The sequence below is a fragment of the Lepidochelys kempii genome, chromosome 12 (genome assembly GCF_965140285.1).
Source record: "Lepidochelys kempii isolate rLepKem1 chromosome 12, rLepKem1.hap1, whole genome shotgun sequence".
Classification (NCBI taxonomy): Eukaryota; Metazoa; Chordata; order Testudines; family Cheloniidae; genus Lepidochelys; species Lepidochelys kempii.
Genome location: NC_136391.1, coordinates 23,906,058 through 23,929,653, shown reverse-complemented (window position 1 = coordinate 23,929,653; position 23,596 = coordinate 23,906,058). Strand labels below are relative to the sequence as shown.

At 43.7% G+C, this 23,596-nt stretch overlaps 2 protein-coding genes across 3 annotated transcripts in view; one reads left to right on the top strand and one right to left on the bottom strand.

The window, feature by feature from the left end:
- The first annotated feature begins 4,110 nt into the window (after positions 1-4,110).
- RHPN2 (rhophilin Rho GTPase binding protein 2) overlaps positions 4,111-23,596 on the top strand; it is a 43,149-nt gene continuing 23,663 nt past the window's right edge. Inside the window, exons 1-2 of one of the 2 annotated variants that reach the window (XM_073307860.2) lie at positions 4,111-4,675; positions 17,590-17,705. In XM_073307860.2, the coding sequence (XP_073163961.2) occupies positions 4,271-4,675; positions 17,590-17,705 (521 nt within the window). In that variant the 5' untranslated portion in view covers positions 4,111-4,270. The remainder of the gene's footprint in view (positions 4,676-17,589; positions 17,706-23,596) is intronic. The other variant, XM_073307862.2, reaches the window with a different exon arrangement.
- The window catches only part of FAAP24 (FA core complex associated protein 24), a 38,888-nt gene continuing 37,104 nt past the window's right edge, over positions 21,813-23,596 (bottom strand). The window contains exon 5 of the mRNA XM_073307866.1: positions 21,813-23,585. Coding sequence (XP_073163967.1) covers positions 23,427-23,585 — 159 coding nt within the window. The 3' untranslated portion in view covers positions 21,813-23,426. The remainder of the gene's footprint in view (positions 23,586-23,596) is intronic.

The following is a 23,596-nucleotide window of genomic DNA, read 5'->3' as shown; positions in this document are numbered from 1 at the left end:
GTGATCAGGATAAGTTTATTAGCATGCATATAGTTTTTGCTATAATGCTTTTGCCTTAAGAATAAATGTACTTGCTTAGAAAGAGCCATGTGGTAACTTACAACGGGGGGCAATTATGCTATTTATAGCCTCTGAGGAGAATTCAAAACACAGGTGCTGGCCTGTTGAGTCAGTCTGGATTGCTGGGACCTGGAAATAACACAGTATAGGCAGGGAACTGTGCAGCGTAGAAAAACCTGGTCAGGAGGAAGAGAGGCACACGTCTCCACCTAAGAGAGGTGATGGCTGAGGACTTGGTAGCCTAAAGTGTGTGCCCTTGATGGACCACTGAACTGGAATACAGGTACAGTGTCCCTGAACTGTGACAAATAAGACATTTGCTCTTGACTGCAATGGGAGAAGGATCATACACTTTTAGACCATGTTGTCTCCTTTTAAGTGCTTTCATCTCACTGAAAGAAAAGGAGTACTTGTGGCACCTTAGAGACTAACCAATTTATTTGAGCATAAGCTTTCGTGAGCTGTGAGCTCACGAAAGCTTATGCTCAAATAAATTGGTTAGTCTCTAAGGTGCCACAAGTACTCCTTTTCTTTTTGCAAATACAGACTAACACAGCTGTTACTCTGAAACCTTTCATCTCACTGGTATTCTACAAGAATAATAAAATACAGTTCACCAAACCTCACGCTTTTGACTCAAAGGTAAAAAGCAAACTTCAAGGCTGCAGGCATCATCCAGCACAACTCAGAAGGCAAATTGTGATCTCAGTTACTCCAGACTTTCACCAGTGTAATGGAGCGGAATTTGGCCCTCATAGCTTAAGCTGCCTCCAGCCTGACTTCCACACTCTAGAACTTCTCCACCCAAAAGAATGCATCCTAGGGAAGTTTTCATCTCACTCTTAGAAGGTCTTTGGGCTGAAGAGAGCAGCTATAACAAATTTATTAAAGCTAATGTTAAAAAATTATATAACACATAGGTTGAGAAAAGAGTGTCTGTACATCTGGGTATAGTGCTTACATTATCCACAAATAGAAAGTTTGCTTTTAAAGTCGTAAGATACATATAGTGCATAATCAGCAATAACCCAAATTTAGGTGAATGAATTTAAGAATACAGTTTAGATATTTAGCATCCATGCATTCAGGTACATTACTCATGAAACAAGTTATACAGAGAGTTGGTGGTGGAAAGCAAAATATATCAATAAGTGAAGATTTCCCTCAGTAACTAAGAATTTAGGATAGTTGTCCATTTAGAAAATACAATCTATGAGGAAAGTATTTCAGTTACTTTCATGACTGCATTTCTCATCAGCACTCCAGCTCATCCCTCCTGGTATTGCTGATGTCGGGTGATGTGTTCTATGTAGATGTCCCTAGACCACCTGACAACATAGAATCATAGAATCATAGAATATCAGGGTTGGAAGGGACCCCTGAAGGTCATCTAGTCCAACCCCCTGCTCGACATGTTCCATTGGACAACATATTAAAACAGTGATCCCCAGCTTTGTAGAACTAGAAAGTCATTTTGTCAATTAATGGAGTCTCACAAAAGCCACAGGAAGGATTATCCTGATTATGATTATTATGTTGCATCCGATGAATAGAGCTGTAGCTCACAAAAGCTTCTGCTCAAATAAATTGGTTAGCCTCTAAGGTGCCACAAGTACTCCTTTTCTTTTTGCGAATACAGACTAACACGGCTGCTACTCTGAAACCTGATTATGTTGCAATCTTTGCCTATTGATGCTTCATTGTCATGACACAGTATCATCATGTATTGATGTAATACTATGACAAGCTTCTGAAAATAATTCCCACACATCTCACCACCATTATTTTATGACTACCTTTGACACAAGCTCTGCTTTCTCTTCTCCCTCTTACCTTTTGTTGAGACAGTGTGATGGGCGATTCTCCAAAGGTGCACTTTTCAAATTTGTGACCTCACAAGAAATGCAGACTCAAAAGACAGAGGCCAGAGATTGAAAATTACTATATTAGTTATATTCATCATATGCGTTTGTCACATTCCAGTAGTAGTCAATTGATTGGAATGTCTGTCTGGAGAATGATGGATCAATTGAATGGAAAGTGCTTCTGGAGTCAAGCACATTTTAAAAGCAGCAAAGACAGTTAAAAAGATAAGGAGTACTTGTGGCATCTTAGAGATCAACGAGAGTCTGTTGCATCCGAGGAAGTGAGCTGTAGCTCACGAAAGCTTATGCTCAAATAAATTTGTTAGTCTCTAAGGTGCCACAAGTACTCCTTTTCTTTTTGCAGATACAGACTAACACAGCTGCTATTCTGAGACCAGTTAAAAAGATGAAACAGCTGGGTCTGGCTTTGCTTTTGACTTGGATGGGACCTACAACTGACATAGATTAGTGAAAGGTAGTTGAATTAATATATTGAAATCATGGCAAAATTCTGATGGACTTAAACAGGGGCAGGATCGGGCCCCTAGATCCAAATTTCTGAACTGCTGTTTCTAAGATATATCAGTTCCATGGGAACATTGAATAGATGTGCAGCCTATCAGACTACAACTCATAAATAATTCTACAAACATTGGTATCTTAAAAAAATGCAGCTACAGTAAAAGAAGAGAGAACGTCAAAGATATTTTCCCTAAATAATGGGGAGTTGCCTCCGCAGATTTTCTCTCCTCTTTCTGAAGACTGTGGTTACATGACACTTTAAACTTACAGAGCATTTGTTGGAAAAAAACAAGAAACACCAATACTCACTTCTACTCATGGAAAGTTAATTATAAAGTATTTTGATATATTGCATCTTTAATCAGTACATGTCCACTGATCTCTTTAGGTCAGGGCTGTGCAGTAATGAGCACATTATTTTGGTATCTAATATTTAAACTTCTTTATATGACTCTCTAACAAAAGTACCTACAAAACCGGTTATACAATGGAACTTTTTTTTTGAAGGATGAGAGGTTTCATTTTAAGTGTTGAAGATTTCTGCAATTCTGAGGAACATTTTCTCAAATATTTTGGGTCCAATCTTGCATTGTTTACTTAGTTTTTTTGTCCATTGACTTAAAAGAACTTTAGTCTGTATAAAGCCTGCAGAACTAGGCTCTCTGAGTAACAGATTTTGTCAAAATTCTTCCCAGATTTCTGCTGCTTCTGGGTGATAAAGGTTTGAGATGTAGGTTACAATATATTGTATCGATTGGAGAAGAATTTGTTTTTAAAAGTGTAATGTGTAACCATTTCCAGAGGTGTACTAAAACTACTGCGTTAGTCTAAATACATAATAATAATAATAAACAATGGAGCCTGATTGTACCATTGTACAAGAACAAATAAAAACAGTTCCTGCCCCCCTCGCTGCCGAGTTGTCATTTGTATTAGTTTGCTGTACAATGGGCTTTAACAGGAAAACAACAGAACGCGTAAGTGCACAGCATATGCAGTAATTCTTTCTTGCTATTAATTATCTTGACCAGCATTTTGTAAATACTCCCCCAAGTGCTGAAAAATGAATCACTCATAGAGAAGAGTAATGAGCCAGGGTGACCATATTATCTCTTGAGATGAAAGCTTCAAATACAGAGAAATCAGGGGAAGTAAACGGCCCCAGGAAGACTGGTATGACAATGTGTGTTTGAAAACAAAGCCAGCAGCTCCCGGCGCCAGGGGGACAATGCTCCCTGCAGGGACAATTTCCAGGCAAATGGAAGGCATTGTCTCCAACTACATGAGCTGATGAAATAGACGCACCTGCAGCTTTCGAGGCTGGTATTTAACACAATTGCATGGGAAGGAAAATGCACTAGGGAAAATACATCAAACATGAATAAAGTCTTCTGAGGCCACATAATATGCCACCACCACAGACTATTCGTTTCACAGCAGAGATACCCAGCCAGCCCCTGGCTGCGTGCCATAAGGAAGGCTGAGAGTGGGGCATCCAGAGCAGAAAGGGTCCGGGATTTTACTAAACAGAATCACAGGAGCCTGCTTCTTCCTAGGGGAGGAGGGGAGCGAGGCAAACGGCACCCGCCGACCCATCGGAGCCGGCCCAGTACAACGAGGGGGCGGGCTGGGCGCTGCCCGGTGAATCAAGCGGGAGGGAGGCTCTGGGGAAGGGCACTTGTGTCGCCCGTTCCCTGTAGCCTGCGTGCACGCCACGCACCCAGAGTAGGTGTGGCGGCACAAGGGCACACGGAGGAAGTCACAGCGAAGGAAATCAGGGGGCAACGAAATGAGCAAGCGGCCCACAGCCCCTCACGGCCTCCATGCCACCCCCTCTCCCGCCCTCAGGGCGCCACTCGGACAGCCCGGGGCAGGGCGAAGCCCGCGCCTGGGGAGCTCGGGCGGGGGGGCAGGGAAAAGTGGCTGGTCGCGGCGTCCCCCCGGCGCATGGCGCCACCTTCCCCCCTCCCCAACACCCTGGGCAGGGCGGCGCGGCGGCGGGCTCGGGGGCGGATCGGGCGCCCCGCCCCGTGCGGGGGGTGGAGCTGGGGCGCGGGAAGGGGTTCACTCAGGCTGGGCGTCGCTGCGCGCACACTGTCAGGCGAGCCATGACGGACACCCTGGTGCCCCGGGGCTGCCGGGCGGCGCGGCAAGCAGAGCGCGGCTGTTTCCGAAAGGTAAGGGCGGGCCGCTCGGCGGGGATCCCGGGCCCAGCGTCTCCAGCGCAGGTAACTAGCCGCTGGCACGGGCCAGCCGCTGGGGTCCAACCAGACGTAGCCAGAGAGCGGGGCCAGCGGCAGACCCAGGTGGCTCGAGCTAGCCCCCTCCTGCCCCACCTTGCCAGTGCCTCCGGCCCGGGCTCAGCCTCTCCCCCACCGACAGGGTGACTAGCTAGCAAGTGTGAAAAATCAGGACACTTTTTTTTTTTTGGGAGGGGGGAAAAGTTGCCTGTGTAAGACAAAGCCCCTAACATGGGATGTCTTGTCTCCCTACACGCCAATCCCCTTTCCTGACTGTAAAACAGACTGACCCTAATGGTCTGTGGCAAGTGCCCCCCAGGGCCAGATTGATTAACCTTTTGTGGGCCCAGCGCCAAACATATCGTCCCTGGAGCGAGGTGCCGGGCTGGGGGCAATGGGACATGGCAGCCCAGTGGAAGGTCACTGTTTACAAACCAGCAGCCACCAGACGCACACTGGGCTGGCCTGCTGCATTGCCAGCGTGCCCCTTCCCCTCAGGAGGAGCCGGTGCTGTCACAATGCCCCCCACACCTCCTAGTGCCCTCCCACCCCCTGCCCAGAGGACCGCCCCCGATCCCTCTGCCCAGCACCCTGCTGCCTGGAGATCTCCCACAGACACCATGCCCCTCTGCTGAGACCCCTATTGACCCCATGCCCAGCACCCTCAAAACCATTATGCCCAGCCCCCCCAACTGCACAGTGCCCAGACAGATCCCCCACTGCCCAGCACCTCAACACACACAGACTTCCTCCACCCCCCACCGGCCTTCCACTGCCCAGCACCCAAAACATACAAACCTTCTCCACCACCCAGCATCCCCTACCCCCTCACTGCCTAGCACCCCTCTACAGACTCCCTAGAGACCCACTCCTCCACACCCAGTCCCCTCCCTCCCTCCCCCCACCTAACTAGGAGGTGACTGTGTCTGCTGGGCTGAGCCAGAAGTGCGTCAGGGCTGGACTCAGGGTGGAGCGGGTCAGGGCTGGACTCAGGGTGGGGCGGGTTTCGCACTGTGATCAGCCAGACTGGAGCAGGACCCACTCAGAACTGGCTGCAGGCACCAGCAAAGCAAGCCCGTGCTTGGGGCGGCACAATTCCAGGGGCAGCATTCTGGCCACACTTTTTTGGCTTGGGCAGTTGTGCTGTCAGAGCTTGGGGCAGCAAAAAACTTAGAGCTGGCCCTGGACCCACTTGCTTGGCCGAACCTGCCTGACCCCCCCGCCAAGACCAGACCAGCCTCTGCACCAGGCCCTGCAGGTTTTGGGCAGCAGAGACCGCTGGGAGCTGGAGTCACATTGGGGAATGGGGCAGGACCCTGGGACACAACTCCCGAGAGCCCACAGGCCCTGTAGCAAGCAGCCCTGCTCAGCCTGACATGGTGAAGCCTGGCTGCTAGGTGGCAAGCCCCCTATAGGCAAGTGAGACCTGCTGGCTGGGAGTCGCTCACACAGCAAGACCTGGTGCTGGACTGCCCCGTGTGAGGGTCCAGACCCGGCCTTGTGGATGGGTTAGAGGGGTCCATAATAGGCCCCTTCCCAGTGTGGACCTGGTGACACTGGCACTTTTGTGAACCCAGTACTAGTGCCTCCAATCCTGCATCTCCTCTGGCCCTTACCCCCAGTGAGGAGGATAGGGCATTGAAAAGATCTGGAGGGTCTCCGAGACCTATCTTTAATATTAAACCACTGTTGTTATTAATGTTACTTCGAATAGTACCCACAGTCCATCCATTTAGGGTCTACATTTCATGAATATTGGTTAGGGCCTGACTTATTTACTTCTCTTTTTACTCTTTGTGAGCTATTTCCTTACATATAGATGATCTGGTTTAAAGCTGAGTTAACTCTAATTAAAAGCAACTGATAAAGGGAGCTGGATCAGGAACTGCAAAGGAAATGTGATAGGGGATTTAGATTAGAGCTGAGCATTTTTAGCTTGCCAGAGACTTGACAGTAGGACCAGTGCTCAAAACTAAGCAAAGCTCTTTCTGGGTATTAGATTACATATTGAACTTGGGGCACTTTTTACTTTGGGAGTTCTTTAGAGTGCTCCCACGTATATAGGTTTCACTGGGTGCCTCTTCAGAAAGTTCTGATGCTGCCTATTCAAAGCCTATTCTGACCAAGCTCCCTGGGAAGGCAAAACTCCCCATCCGCTTCTTCACAGGGTTCAGGCTTAGGCATGAACACTTCAGATCTTGTGCTGTTTTTCTTTAAAATAATAGAATACACTGTCATTGTGTGCATTAATGTAAAATCTCAAAACTCTTTCCCCATTAGATGCCTACTACAACTGCTTATCCACCTTTTAATATTTGTTCTAATTTTGTTATGTATGTATGTTGAATCTTACTGGAAATAAGACACACATCAATGGCTTCATATTGGAATATCTAATACACATCTCTATAACTACTTTTTAAACAGAGTGGATGGTATATGAGGTGATCCACACCTGCATTACTTTTACATGGCAGTAGTTCTATTATTAAATGACAGGTTTCAGAGTAGCAGCCCTGTTAGTCTGTATCCGCAAAAAGAACAGGAGTACTTGTGGCACCTTAGAGACTAACAAATTTATTTGAGCATAAGCTTTTGTGGGCTACAGCCCATTTAATCAGATGCATAGAATGGAACATATAGTAAGAAGATATATATACACATACAGTACAGAGAACATGAAAAGGTGGAAGTTGTCATACCAACTCTAAGAGGCTAATTAATTAAGATGAGCTATTATCAGCAGGAGAATACACCCAACCCCCCCCCCCACCCCCGCGCTCCTGACAGCCTCCTCCCAGGACCCCCGCCCCTAACCGCCCCCTCCGGGACCTCACACCCTATCCAACGGCTCCCTGTCCCCTGACCCCCTCCCCCCAAACCTCCGCCCCATCCAACCGCTCCCTGTCCTCTGACTGCCCCCCAGGACCTCCTGCCCCATATCCAACCCCCCCCCCCCCGGCCCCCTTATCATGCCACTCAGAGCAACATGTCTGGGAGCCATGCCACCTGACCGGAGCCAGACATGCTGCCCTGCATGAGTGCGCAGCCCCATTGCCCAGAAGTTTGGGGTTACAAAACTAGGGTTAGAAATGCAGCTCAAACAAAACCTGAATTATACATTTTTGGCTGGGTATCTAGGTTTGGAATGAGCTGTTATTACAATGGGGATTCCCTCCAGCCATCTACTCTAGATTTTTTGAGTTTAGATTAGTCCAATAAACAAGTTTTTGAAAAAAACTGTCAACTTTAATGTGGTTGGCTGAAAGTATAAAGTCTTCAGTCCTCAACAGGTATATAAATGTAAGTGAGGAAACAATACTTCCTGTTATGCATGGGTAGAGAATACTGTCAAAGATTAGAGCCTCAGTTCCACAAAATCATTACAAATAAAAACCCCTTTCAGATTCTGGAACAGGATTAGGTTCTAAAGCAGTCAAGCCATGGAAACCCTGTGGCTGTATATATGGTCTGAAGTATGGAAATAAAATTTCATTCTGAATGGAGCCTTAAAAGGAATCTATAAAATTGAGCTGGCGATTACATTATTTGTTTGTACCCTTAGGCTTATCGTCAAATTTTTAAAGTAAAGATCTTAATTTTACACAGTACTTGTGTCCTCTAAGGCTTTAAGGACTGTTACAAATTTTGTTGGTGCATGCACATATACATTTCCAAGGATATCTTTCAAGGATACTTCCTTTGTATTAAGATCAGAAAACCACTTTAATTAAATAGCTGACTTTTAAAATCTCAAGACAGTGGAGCAAAATAGGAATATTTATTTTCTATTCAATAACACCTTTCATGAATGGATCTCAAAGCACTTTTCAAACAATGAATTTAGCCTCACACTATCTTTTTGAAGTGGTGAAGTATTTTTCCTTATTTTAAAGGCACAGAGATTGCTTCAAGGACTTGCCCAAGAACACACAGGAAGTCTCTGACACAGAGCTAGGAATAAAGATCAGATCTCCTAATACCCATCAAAGGTCTTTAATCATTTTAAGAACAAGTTTACTATACAAACAGTGAAACTTTTTTAATATATATCAGTTTATACCCTATGTCAATTTGTGGTGTTTCTGATTTTTGGCAACTCTTTTGTCATTCCCACAGAAAGCAACTTGTTTGCATAATTTGAGATAAATTGATACATCTTATTTTAATATGGACAGTGTCCTTTTACTACTAACAAGTATAAACTTAAACCTGCTTCTCCTAGCCTACCAATGCTAAACTACCATTCTTGCTTCATTAATATTCTGTGCTATGGAGGGTTCTCAGAACCCTTTTTAGCTCTGAGGCTTCTGTTGGTTTGTTTGTTTGTACTACCTTAATCTTCATTTGTTGACAAAACTTTGGACGAAACTTTCTTAAACCAAAAGTATTATTTATTTTACAGTAGGAACAAAGCATTCAGAGAGAGCATTTTAAAGCAACAAACTGCCTAGGCACATGTCTGTTTTCCCTAAAGATCCCTTGATGGTAAAAGTACTTCTTCAGATACCCCAATGGGTGCCCTGTGCCCCCACTCTAGTTCCCCCAAACAACATCTCCACTCTAGAGGGTGTAGTTTCTCTTAAACTTACCTCACTTCTTTTGATCTGCTGGGTTAATGGACCTTTTCCTCTTCTCACAGCATCTCAACTCTTAAGTGTTTGTGGAGAAGGGGCTTATCTATCTTGAGGCATTCTTTTTCCTCCTGCTTGTTTTTCCAACCCCCTATTAAACTACACCAATATATTCAGCTGGTAAACATCCCAATAACCGTGTCAACATACAGTATTCATGAATTATTACAGAACAGCTCCAATTCAGGCCCAGAGACCACATCCTGTACTTGCAGATTCAGTTATCTAGTATTAGGACTGGCTAAACATTTTCTGTTAACTGTTTTTCATATTGAACATTAATTTTTCATCTCTCTTGCCCCCGCAACAAAAAAAAATCTGAATTTTCTACAGAATTTTTTTTTTTGACCAGCTCTCCCTAGTAGACCTTGTCCAGCCACAATTTATAATAATCTTACTCTCTGTGGACTATCACAACTTATTCCCAAAGCTATCAGGAAGGTTGAAATAGAGTGATTTAAAATGCTTCTTCACCCCATTTACTGAGCATACCACTTTTGCAGCATTCCAAGCTTCTGCTGGCCTGGGAGTGACTGACCAATCTTGAGTCTTGAACTTAGATTCCTTTGTAGGTAATATATTGTGCTATAGCTGGACTAAAAGGGCAGCCAGTTTATCAAGCTGACCAGAACTTACAAATTCATTAAAGATATTTGTGTTCTTCTTACTTCTCTTTCTTAGCACTTTGTCTCTGTAAACTACTCTGACCTGATCTGACTGGATATTTGCCATACAGACCAAACAGCTGGGTCAGGGTAAAAGAAATCAGAACTTGTCAATCCTCTCCACTATGGGGAAAGGAATAAAAAACAAACAAACAAAACTCAATAAAGGTTACTGTCGATAAAGACATTTGGATCTTGATTTAAAATAGTAGGCTTATTATTTTTAATGTTTGGGGTGTTATCCTGTTTCCTGTGCCTAAGGTTTCCATTTGCTAACCTGCTACAGCTGTGCCTCCAGCAAGGCTGGTGGGGCTCTTCCAGTGATTAGTAGTCAGGCAACCATCATTAGCTTTTACATAGGAATATTCATTTGCCTGTTTGTCCTTTTTTCTTCTTTCTTGGGAAAGAGAGAAAGAATGTTGCAATGATTAGACAGAAAGAATTTACTACCTTTCACATTCTGTGTCACAGTTACTCACATGCTCATTCCCTATATGTCAGGAACACCCCAAACAGGAAAAAGAACTGAATCTCAAAGAGTGAACTAACCAACACAGATTGTCTCTTCAAGAAACTGACTTTTCTGATGCAATATTACAATTTTTGGTTTTGTTTGACAAAGATTATGTTGTGGCTGGTTGCTATAGTATAGTGTAGATTATGTTATAAACAGTTAATTCATGAGTTACCGATTTTTAAAATCTTGTATTAAACATTTGTTTTACTTTTTTTAAGTGCCCAGAGTTAAAAAAAATTAACTAAAGTAAATAATTATTTGTAAGTGCCATAACTGTTCATGGTGCAATTTCACTAAGGTTCCCTTTTTTCCCCTCTTATAGGCTTATAACTGTCATCAAAAGGTTGGCTGGAAAATTCTAGCAAATAGTGTAAACAAGAATGTAGTCTTTTCTTCTCTTGAAAGGGAAATATATTATTGGTTTGATGTTTCTAACCAGCTCTGTAAACAATTATTCTGTCTTAACATTTAGATAATGATACACAATCACTTGCAATTGGCCATTTCTTGTTTGATAGCAAAGCCTAGAAGCAACTGACAACTGGAGTATTGTGTCCAGTTCTGGGCACCACATTTCAGGAAAGATGTGGACAAATTGGAGAAAGTCCAGAGAAGAGCAACAAAAATGATTAAAGGTTTAGAAAATATGACCTATGAGGAAAGACTGGAAAAAATTGGGTTAGTTTAGTCTGGAGAAGAGAAGACTGAGAGGGGAGATAAGTTTTCAAGAACATATCTTGACAACAATAAACAATAACAAACAATAACAAAACAACAATAAAAAGTTGTTACAAGGAGGAAGGAAAAAATGTTCTTAACTCTGAGGCTAGGACAAGAAGCAAAGGGTGGTTTAGGTTGGACATTAGGAAAAACTTCCTGTCTGGGTAGTTAAGCACTGGAATAAACTGCCTAGGGAGGTTGTGGAATCTCCATTACTGGAGATTTTTAAGAGCAGGTTAGACAAATACTTGTCAGGGATAGTCTTCTAGACAATACTTAGTCCTTCCATGAATGCAGGGGACTGTACTAGATGATGTCTCGAGGTTCCTTCCAGTTCTATGATTCTATATTGTCAACATCAAGTGTTTAAAAAAAAGTGAGTCTGGCCCCCAAAAGTCATGATACTCTCTCTAAAGTCATGAATTATTTGGTTTTGGTTCTCTATTTTCCTACTGTCTTTTGAGCCTTTATGGTTCATATTTCCCAGCTTTTCTATGCAACCATGCTTTTTTAAAATGAAAGCTGAGATTGTAGCTTCAAGAAAAACACAAAGTTACAAAAGATATGTGATAAAATCACAGAGTTGACAACACTGAACTGATAAAATATCAAGAGAAACTTTTGGTATTTGTAGCAGGACAAGGTATAATAATACTTATGATGTTCATTTTGCAGGCTTTGGTCCGAGTTCTACAAATACTTACTCACATGAATAACTTTACACAGAAATGTAGTCCTACTTAAGTCAATTAAACTACTTGTGTAAGTAAAGTTACACACGTGTGTAAGTATTTGCAGGATCAGGCCCTTTGCCTCCACTATGGCTTCACAAGCAGTACAGGTTACACTGGGTGGAGAAGAATGTTCTCCTTTAAGCAAGGATGCACACCCAGTTTCAACTCTGCATCACCTTCTCTAATTAGCATATCTTGGCTTACCTTCTCAATTCACATACTTACTGTATGCATCATATTCACTGACATTAATACCTCTTCTAGTTGCCAAACAGTTGAGTAATCACTAGTTTGTGTACGTCACAGCTGAATTTCTGACGCTGAAAAATAAATAATTTTTTAAGTAAAGTGCTCTGGCATCCAGCCAAATGAAGGATACTATCTGCTTTTTCATTTGGGGACCAGACCACATCTTCCCTTCTGGTCACTGCGCTCTTGCAACTATTTTCCATTTGTAAGGGTGGGCCCTGTGTTATATCTTCTTAGTCTCCAAAGAAACTACCAATATCTCATAGATTGGGGATCAAAAGGGACAGCTCACATTTTTTGCTCCAGAAATCCAATGTCTCTTCCTGGTGCTGTGTTAATAAAGCCATATTATGCATGTAAATACTTTGCAATGACGTCTACAAAAATGCCATGCGAATGACTGTTCTCACTTTCAGGGGGATATTGTAAATAAGAAGCGGGCAGCATTATCTCCTGTAAATGTAAACAAACTTGTTTGTCTTAGCAATCGGCTGAACAAGAAGTAGAACTGAGTGGACTTGTAGGCTCTAAAGTTTTACATTGTTTTGTTTTTGAATGCAGTTTTTTAACAAACAAAATCTACATTTGTAAGTTGCACTTTCACGATAAAGAGATTGCACTACAGTACTTGTATGAAGTGAACTGAAAAATACTATTTTTAAATCATTTTTACAGTGCAAATATTTGTAATAAAAATAAAGTGAGCACTGTACACTTTGTATTCTTTGTTGTAATTGAAATCAATATATTTGAAAATGTAGATAAACATCCAACATATTTAATACATTTCAATTAGTATTCCATTGTTTAACAGTGTGATTAAAACTGTGATTAATCATGATTAATTTTTTTAATCACAATTAATTGTTTGAGTTAATCGCGTGAGTTAACTATGATTAATCGATAGCCCTATTTTCTATATATTTAGTATGGATTGTTTTAGAAATTGTGATAACAGCTAGAGTGTGGATTAGGTGCTTTTAATATATATGAACTAAAAGAAATAAAACTTTAGTTATCCATTTCCAGTGTGGTTCTCCAAATGTTTTAGGGGACACACTCAGACAAAAACTCTTCACTCATTGTCCAGCCTTCAAGTCAAAACATTTTCGGTAAACCCGAAGTATGGGTAGTCTGATTAACAGATTCAGATACTCCATAACAGAAACTGATCATGTGGGTGCTATTGTGTATATTAAATAAATAAATAAATATAGTTAAATAAATCAAAAATATATTTATTTATAACTTTTTTCGTATTGCCGGTATCCAAACTGTTAAGTACTAGCAGTGCTGTGGCTGCTCTGTTTGCTTACACAACCTGCATGCTTTCAACCTGCATGCTTTCAACAGTAGTTCACACCTAGGCTTAGATGTTGGAATCTATTTTGCAGAGGGAGGTATCGGCCAGGACATGAGCGTTATCCTATGCTGTTTGTGAAACATGCCAGAGAAACTTTAGTTTTCATTTGGGCAAAGGGCAGAAATAGGAAGAAGGTTTATGTCCTAAAACTGCACTGCAAATCTGGGTCCCTGTCATGATGTGGAACTTGAATGACTTATTCTCCACAGGTTTCAGAGTAACAGCCGTGTTAGTCTGTATTCGCAAAAAGAAAAGGAGTACTTGTGGCACCTTAGAGACTAACCAATTTATTTGAGCATAAGCTTTCGTGAGCTACAGCTCACTTCATCGGATGCATACTGTGGTGAGCTGTAGCTCACGAAAGCTTATGCTCAAATAAATTGGTTAGTCTCTAAGGTGCCACAAGTACTCCTTTTTCTTTATTCTCCACAGGGGAGAATATTATCAGCTGAGTCACCTGGGGACTACTGACTGTCAGGTTTTATGTTGAATCAGGTAGTGTGCTGCTGCTTAGAGGTCTCACTGCCAACACAAATTGTGTGTTAAAGGGACAAAGTTCTGAAAGCTAACTGTTTTCAGTTTCAAAATCAGCCACGTCAGCAAGTGCCAGGATGGCCTCAACACACAGAGTAAAAATGGTGTGTCTCAATTCATGATCATCTCTCAGGCTGAATATCTCTGTGTGCTGCAGTATGTTTGAAGCCAAGACCTATTAGCTCTCTGCATTTCCTTCATTCTCTCTTGCTGAAACAAGGACATGATAATCAGCTTTCACAAATGTAGAGAGAATACAATTTAATCTGGGATCATCTCCAGAATATGCTCTTACATCAGATATTCTTAAACTTTGATGAAGTTGACGGGATACAAAATTATGCAAATGGAGACTAATTTATCTACAGGTGATAAGGCATATGAGATTTATATGCCCACCCCTCTTGCAGATGCAGAGGAAATTCACCCCAAACTGCACAGATCCCCTGAGATCTGGTGGAGATACAGGTTATCTGCACGAGGGCATTGTTCTCCATGCTGGCTCCTGTCCACCAGTGATCTGGCATCCTGATTCTAGTGGGGCCAGCCTGCCAGTGAATCCCACATAGGACTTGTCTACACTTAAAATGCTGCAGCATTTCAGGGAAGACACTACCTATGCCAATGGGAGGAGTTCTTCCATTGGCAGAGGTACTACACTTCCCCAAAAACTGGTAGCTAGGTCGAGGGGAGAATTCTCCTGTCAACTTAGCGCTGTCTACATCAGGGGTTCGGTCAGTTTAATTGCGTCGTTCGAGGATGTGGATTTTTTACACCCCTGAGCAACATAGTTATACTGACCTGATTTCCTAGTGTAAACCAGGCCATAGTCAGCAACTCCAGGACTCTGTACAGAAGGGGTCCTGCAGCAACTTTCCCCAGAAACAGACCCCTGGATCCAAGAGAGCCTTCCATCAGGGAGACAGAAGTGCAGAACAGACAGGCTGAGAGAGCACATCCAATCCTAAGTCTTGTATTCACTGGAGTAGTTAGCTCAAGTTAGTACACTTGAGCTACTGCAGTGTTCTCAATCAGGGGTATGCGTACCTCTGGGGGTACACAGAGGTCTTCCAGGGGTACATCAACTCATTGAGATATTTACCTAGTTTTACAACAGGCTACATAAAAAGCACTAGCGAAGCCATTACAAATTAAAATTTCATACAATGGGTTATACTGTTGTATATACTATACACTGAAAAGTAAGTACAATATTTATTTTCCAGTTGATTTATTTTATAATTATATGGTAAAAATGAGAAAGTGAGCAATTTTTCAGTAATAGTATGCTGTGATATTTTTATTTTTATGTCTGATTTTGTAAGCAAGTAGTTTTTAAATGAGGTGAAACTTGGGAGCAAGACAAAGCAGACTCCTGAAAGGGGTACAGTAATCTGGAAAGGTTGAGAACCACTGAGCTACTGTACTTGAGCTATCCTAACTTGAGTGAGATACAAATTAACATGGGATTTACACAGGGTGATTGGATTAGCAGAATAATTGGATGAGCTATTGCATCCCCACTACATTACTAACTTGGGCATCAGCAGGTTTCAGAGTAGCAGCTGTGTTAGTCTGTATTCGCAAAAAGAAAAGGAGTACTTGTGGCAATTAGAGACTAACCAATTGATTTGAGCATAAACTTTCGTTATTGGTTAGTCTCTAAGGTGCCACAAGTACTCCTTTTCTTTTTGGGCATCAGCATCACTCGAGCTTCAATAACTCCCCCCATGGGCCAGTAGGGTGACCAGACGTCCCGATAAAATCGGGACTGTCCCGCTATTGAGCAGTTTGTCCCGCATCCTGACCTAAGTATGGTCGGGATGCCATTTGTCCCGATATTTTGTTTTGGGTGTGGGTTTTTTTTGTTTGTTTTGTTTTGTTTTTTTGCTTAGGCGGTGGTGACAGGCAGGGGGAGCGCCTTTTCAATTGTTACACTCACCCGGCACGTCCGGGTCTTCGGCGGCACTTTGGCGGTGGACACTTCAGTTGCTGACGGGTTTCGTCGGCGTTTCAGTGGCGGGTACTTCTTTATTGGTCAGCAAGATTTATTTCCCGCTGCCGAACGTGCTGGGTGAGTGTAACAATTGAAAAGGCGCTCCCCCTGCGGTGGTCCCAATATTTTGGATTTCGCATCTGATCACCCTGTGGGCCAGCAAGGTTGAGTTTACAGCACCATTTAACTTGAGCTAGAGATTTTTGTGTGTGTGTGGATGGGAGTTGAGTTGGGGGTAACACTCAAGTTATAACTCAAGCTAACTGTGCTGTGAAGACACATTCATATTATACTCCTAAACAGGTAGTCATGTATTCTCCCTTCTGCAGACAACCAAGTCCACTCTGCTCTGAATGGAGGGAAGGCTATTTGCCAAATCATTTCCCTTTGCACAGAGTTTAGTTTTACTGCAGTTCTTCCTCTCTTCCTTCGCTGGGTATGACTACACTATGGAGACTATACTGGCATAGCTATGTTGCTGGCACAATCCCACAGTGTAGAGGCAGCCTATAGTGATGGAAGGAGATTTTCTGTTGGTGTACGAACACCACCTCCCCAAGTGATGGCAACATTCTTCCCCTGACCTAGCTGCGTCTATACGAGGGGTTAGGTTAGGTTACTCAGGGGTAAGGGGTAGGGATTGTTTACACCCCTGACTGCAATTGCTATGTCGACCTAAATGTTAAGTGTAGACCAGGCCTGACTTTTGAGCTGGGGCCTGATTAAAGGCCCAGTGAAAACAATGAAAGACTCCTAGTGACTTCAGTAGGTTTGGGATTGGCCCTTGATCTTTATTGAAAAGCTTCCCAGAAGTTTTAAGGAGGGGATTTGAATGCGAGATGAAAGTTCTTTGGCATATAGGAGGGGCAGGAAGCTCTCGGCACGTGGGGAGCAAAGAGAAGAGCAAATGAAGATAATAGTGGGACATGGATACAAAGTGCTCTTCCTGAAACTAGACTTAGACCTCTAGACAGAGGAGACTAGGGAATGAGTTAAACTGAAGAGTCCCAGGCCTTTTCAGTTACCCTTAAAATCACTTTTGTTCTTTTAAAAAACCTGATTTTAAATTAAAAAAAAACTGGCCATAATCTGTGACTTTTCATTCCTTTTACCATCATATTATGATTTTTATTATGACAATACAACATCTCTTCTCTCAGGCACACTGTTGTGTAACTTTGGAATAACTCTATGGACATCAGTGTAGTTGCTCAGGATTCACACAAACTCCATTGACATCAAGGAAGTAACTAAATTGACTGCAGGGTAACTGAGAAAACGTCATTGTGAGCCGAGTTGTTTTTTTTTAATTTGTGAATAAACTTTCTTAGGTTTAAAATAAAGGACACTCTTTAATCAAATGGCTTTATGTATCATGCTTTATAGATTAAGATTTTCATATCCAAGTCTTTGAAATCAGTGTTATTCAGTTTTTTGTTTCGCTCTTCTGTTGTCAGCTTCTTAAAAATAATTTGCTTCCTTTATTCTAGGGATGTAACCCCTTGGCTGAGACTGGCCGAAGCAAACTGCAAAATCAAAGAGCTGCGCTAAACCAACAGATCCTGAAAGTAGTAAGGTTGAGAACTGGTGCTGAAAATCTTTTACGGTATGTTTCCACCACTTTACTATTTTTCTGTCTAAAGCAACAAAATGTTTTTTATTCTTTCTGCAGGGGTGTCCTTCCATTCTCAGACAGCTGCCTCGCTGCTCCCATAACTTGCTGAATAAAGTGCAGCTGGATGTTTTGCTAACAGCCTTATTTAATGTTTTTATGCCCCATCTCTATAAAGTCATTAACTGTTATATTATGTTTTTATGTTTTCAAAGTGCATTTTGAAAGCCACTGCTTTGCAGAAAAAGGGCATTGCACTAGACCAGGGATAGGCAAACTTTTTGGCCTGATGGCCACATTGGCATTGCGAAACTGTATGGAGGGCCGGGTAGGGAAGGCAGTGCCTCCCCAAATAGCCTGACTCCGTATCCGCCCCTCCCACTTCCTGCCCCCCTCAGAACCACCAACCCATCCAACCCGCCCTGCTCCTTGTCCTCTGACTGCCCCCTCCCAGAACCCCCAGCCTGTAACCGCCCCCCGGGACCTCACCCCCTATCCAACCCCCCCCCCCGCTCCCTGTCCCCTGACTGCCCCCCTGCCCTCTATCCACACCCGAGCTCCCTGACAGCCCCTCCCCCCCCAGGACTCCCATGCCAATCTAACCCCGCCGTTCCAAGTCCCCTGACTGTCCCGATCCCTATCCACACCCGCACCCCTGACAGGCCCCCTTGGGACTCCCATGCCTATCCAGTGCCCCCTGCTCCCTGTCCCCCGCCCCATCCTGTCCTCTGACTGCCCCTGGGACACCCTGCCCCTTATCCATCCCTCCCCCCGCCCCCTCATCATGCTGCTCAGAGCAGCAGGAGCTCGCAGCCCCGCTGCCTGGCCGGAGCCTGCCACGCCGCTTGCGCTGCCTGGCAGGAGCGGTGGGCCAAAGTGCTGGCGGTGCGGCACGCTGAGGCTGCAGGGGAGGGGAGACAGTAGGGGAGGGCTAGCCTCCCTGGCCGGGAGCTCAGGGGCCGGGAGCTCAGGGGCCAGGGTGGGTCCCACAGGTTAGATGTGGCCTACGGTCCGTAGTTTGCTCACCTCTGCACTAGACTCAAGTTGTTAAATGACTTTGTATGAAGACTGCTGAAATTATCCTAAATCAGTTTTTGCTAGAGTCTTTCATTAGATCATGGTTGTTATCATGATGCCTGCTTGTAAAGGAAGCAAGTGAACACTTTTCTGAATATTAATTGTCTAAGAGTGTGATCCCCACAACACAGATCTTCCCAGGATCCTTCAGATTTGTGGCCCACTGGCACAGGGGCTCACCAGCGGAATTGTGAGCTAGTGAACAGCAGGCAGTGTGGCATATGGCTGACTGCTGCTAGCTGTTGCTCATTCAGGACCTATGTCCATTGTGCCCCTTTAAATTCCGTAGGCTTCATTGTGACATGACCTGGAAGAAGAGGGTGGAGTAGACCACATCTGAGAGGCAGTGACTGACTTGGTCAGCAGGCTGGATGTTGCAGTGGGCCAGATTTTTGCGGGGTTGAAGGCAAAATTTTCCTGGACCTGGGCCCCATGGTAAAATTTTCAAAAGTGCATCAATGACTTACCTAAGTCCCATTTTTAGAAGTCACTTAGGTATTTAGGAGCTTAAGTCCCATTGACTTTCAATGAGACTAAGGGCTTGTCTACACATAAACCACAGGTATACTGCTGCAGCGCTTCAGTGAAGATGCCATCTATGCTGATGGGAGGGGTTCTCCCATTGGTGCAGGTATTCCACCTCCCCAAGAGGCAGTAGCTAGGTTGACAGGAGAATTCTCCCTCTGACCTAGTGCTGTCTAAACTGGAGGTTAGGTTGGTTTAACTGTGTTACTCAGGGGTGTGGATTTTTCACACCCGAGTGACATAGTTATACCGACCTAATTTCCTAGTGTAGACCAGGCCTTAGACTCCTGAGAGCCTAAAAGTGACTTTTGAAAATTGGACTTAGGAAAATCAATAGGAGCTTTTAAAAATTGTACCCCATCACAGACTGAATCCACTCCCGGAGTTTCTGCAGGTGCCTGCTATAAAGGTTCACTGGTCTGCAATGCCAGTTTCTGATTCTGAAAGGAAAAAATGCTTTCTACCTTGATGGCATAAAATGATCTCTGGGCTTCCCCTGGTTTGTGTGAAACCCCGTGTGCTATCTAGAGTAAAGTATATGAACATCTGTAAAGTATGAACTTCCTTTTGTGCACTTGCTTTTTGAGATTCTGTCTTTCCACTTTGGTTTCCTTTAGTTCTCTGAGTTATTTATCTTAAAAATCTGACCTTGCAATGTTTATGGGGAAACCCCATAGCTGGTCTGTGGTGGGGAGGGGATTTCTGTTTCATTTGCCTGCTGCTGGAAGGCTTTTCTTCTTTATTAAAAAAAGAAAAAACAAAGAAACAAACCATTTATGTAGACCCTACCTGTGTCTGCCTTGCAGTACAAGCCTTGTATTGTCCCATACCATCTAACCCTACGACTGGCTGTTCTAGTCGCTATTTTCCCCCAACAGCTCTCTCTCCTGCTATTTGTGGATGAGGATTTCTCCTTGGTATTTAAAACTGCTTCATATGGTGTCTTTAATCTGCCATGACTGGAGAATCTATGGGTTTGTGGAGAGTTTTCAGTGTCCAATACAAGAATCCAGTCAATGTGATTTCTTCAGAGAAAATTACACATGTAACTCTACTTCTCTGAAGCATGACTTCTTTGACTAGATTCCCACTTGCCCATCCACCTGCCTTACCCCTCAGATGTTGGAAGTGACAGATGCTCAGGGGCATATCCTCAGCTAGTGTAAATCATCCTGACCCCTTTGACTTTCATGGAGCTAGACAATTTACACTAGTTGGGGATTTTTTGCCTCTCAGTGACTGACTTTTATTTTAGTGCGTATCTTACCATAGGTATGTTTTTTGGCTGTGTATTTTGCTTAAAATTTGTAGATCTGTCTGTTTCATGCTCAACAAAGAGCTGTCCTGTAGGCCACTGAGGTAAGGGCATTGAGTTGCAGAATTGGGTTCCCTGACTTTACATGTTATATGTAACTCGCACATCTCCTGAGTGTGGTGTTCTGTCCCCTCTAGTGGTACCGAGACCACTTGGAGATTAATGAGTCTCCTACAGCTTCAGTTAAGAGCCATGTGACTTTTACCTCATGCAGTAGAGGCTCATGCATTTAGCTTCAGAGGTCCTATGATTAATCCCACCACAGACAACCGGGGTCTGTCTGTGTTACATATATATACAAATACCTCCATTGAAATGCTGTCACTTATGGTGTATTAGGGAATACCACAAATGCCTGTTCTTAGATGGAGGGAAATATTAACCTTTTGGCTGCCTGGCACCTCTCTACATCTCCTTGGCTAAACCCACTATTCACTTTGAGTTGCACCTCCTTTAAAATAACGCTGCGGTGGCTGACACTCAACGAGCCAGGAGTAAACCTGTCTCAAATTAGGGCTTCAGGGGACTCACTATGTGGACCAGGCGGAATGACGTCTGCTTCCTCTCTTGAGAAGGGGATGACAGGGGATCCCAGAGAGGACATAATTCCCCCTTACCACAGGAAAAAACTGCATTCACTGTGGAGCTCAGGTGCCCATGGGGCAGCAGCCATGCTGGCTGTTTTCTGCTGCCCACAGAAGTAACTACTTCTAAATATATTTGAAAAGAGGAGTTTTATTAAAAGCAAAGAATCTGGGATCAGTTACCCTGATAGAGACATTTGGCAGAATAATTAAAATATAGTTTCCTGTTTACTTTTCTGCTGAATTTCCAGAAAAAGATATAAAATGGACATTTTATCTATAAAGAACCCTCGGTGAAAATTCAAATCCAAAGGGGACACAGTCAATACTGACAGGCTGGCCCAATATTTCATTTGATTTTTTTTTTGTACAGGTTTTCAAACTCCATGTAAATCTTGGAGTTTCTTTCTTCCAAAGCAAAATCATAACAGAAACACAGTGCTAGACGCCCAGCCTCACTCCTAATGCAGTCTCATAGCAACAAACTAACAGCACAGGCAATGAAACAATGGAGGAAGTGATTTTTGGTTTTCATGAAACCCAAATCCAGTTTTAAGCTTACAAGCGGTAAGAGCTCTGTGTAGCTTGAAAACTTGCCTCTTTCAGCAACAGAAGTCCAATAAAAAGACATATAAGTCCAATAAAAGATATTTTCTCACCCACCTTGTCTCGAGGGATAGCTCAGTGGTTTGAGCATTGGCCTGCTAAACCCAGGGTTGTGAGTTCAATCCTGAGGGGGCCGTTTAGGGATCTGGAGCAAAAATTGGGGATTGGTCCTGCTTCAAGCAGGGGGTTGGACTAGATGACCTCCTGAGGTCCCTTCCAACCCTAACCTTCTATGAATCTAATATCCTGCGATCAACATGGCTACAACAACACTGCAAAGAAGAGTTACTAAAACCAACAGTGTGGAAAAGTGATTGTAAAATGAGGGGGAACACACCTTTCAAATATTCTGGTGGGTATGAGCAGTGTTCCCTCTAATGTTTCCCTATTGGTGCACATAACAACATTCATGTGGCGGGGATGAGGCCAAGGGGTTTGGAGTGTGGAAGGGGGCTCAGAGCTGGGGCAGAGGGTTGAGGTGTGGGGGGTGTGATGGCTCCAACTGGGGATACAGGATTTGGGGTGGGCTGGGGATGAGGGGTTTAGGGTACAGGCTGGTGGGGAGAGAGAACTTCTCCCAGCTCTCTCTTACCACAGCAGCACCTGGGCTGGAGGGGAGAGGTACCTCTCCCCACCGCAGCAGCTCCGGGGCTGGGGGCTGCGGGATAGGCCCTCTCCCCCAGCCCCGGCAGGTCTGGGCCGGGGCTGGGTTGGGGCTGGGGGAAGGGTGCCTCTCCCCCTGGCCACAGCAGGTCCTGGCCAGGCTGGGGGAGAGGCATCTCTCCACACCGCAGCCCTGAGCACCTGCACGGCACTTAATAGGCTGCTGCGCGGCCGCACAGTTTAGAGGGAACTTAGGGTGTGAGTTTTCATCCACTTTCTGATACCGTCCTCTTCTTCACCATGGAATCGGATTGCTTAATTTCTCTTGATTGCTTAATAACTAGTCTTATAATTAGCAGAGTCATTTAAATAAAAGTTACAAATTTGCCACATTTCTTTTCTGAATTAAGATGTGTTAAATTGATGTTAACACTGATTTCAAAGTAACATCTCTCATATTTATTAACAAGAGTAATTGAAATCTTACTGAAAAGGACCTGGGCCTGCATTCCTTCCCCAAGCAGAGCTCTTAGGCCAGTGTTTTTAAAAATGGTCACTGAATCTGGTTGTGTTAATTTCTGGGTGCCCAACTTGGGGCTAATTTTCAGAAGAGCTGAGCACAAATGAACGCCATGATTTCTCAACTGAACGGTGATGTTCTGCTCCTCTTAAAAATCAGCCCCAAAGCGTCTCAACCTGGGATCCCAAAAAGAGGCACCCAAAATCAGTGTCTACTTTTTGAAAATGCAACTGCTGCTGACTTCAGTAGGAGCTCTGGCTAAGTAAGGAGTGTAGGATTGGACCTAATTCTGGTGTGTGTGTGTGTACCATGTAATTAAAGTCCAAGTACATCTCTAAAATCAAATTGCATCAAAACATATTCAATTAGACTATTTAAATGTACGTCATTTGTAGGTGCTGTGAGGTAAACAACTGCTCCCAGGGCAAACTGTATTTCAGACTCATTTCTAGGTATGCCGCTGGATGATAGTTCAGATAGTTGGACTAACTCAAAGTGTTCCTCAAGCGAAAAGAAATCAAAGATTGAGATTTTATTTGCATTTCAGCAGACTCCAGAAGCAGCAAGCCAGTCTTTTGTCCACAGGAAGCCTCTCTTAACGCAGTTTGAGGAAAAACTGGAAATGCTGGTTCCTTTATTACTGGCTGAAACACAA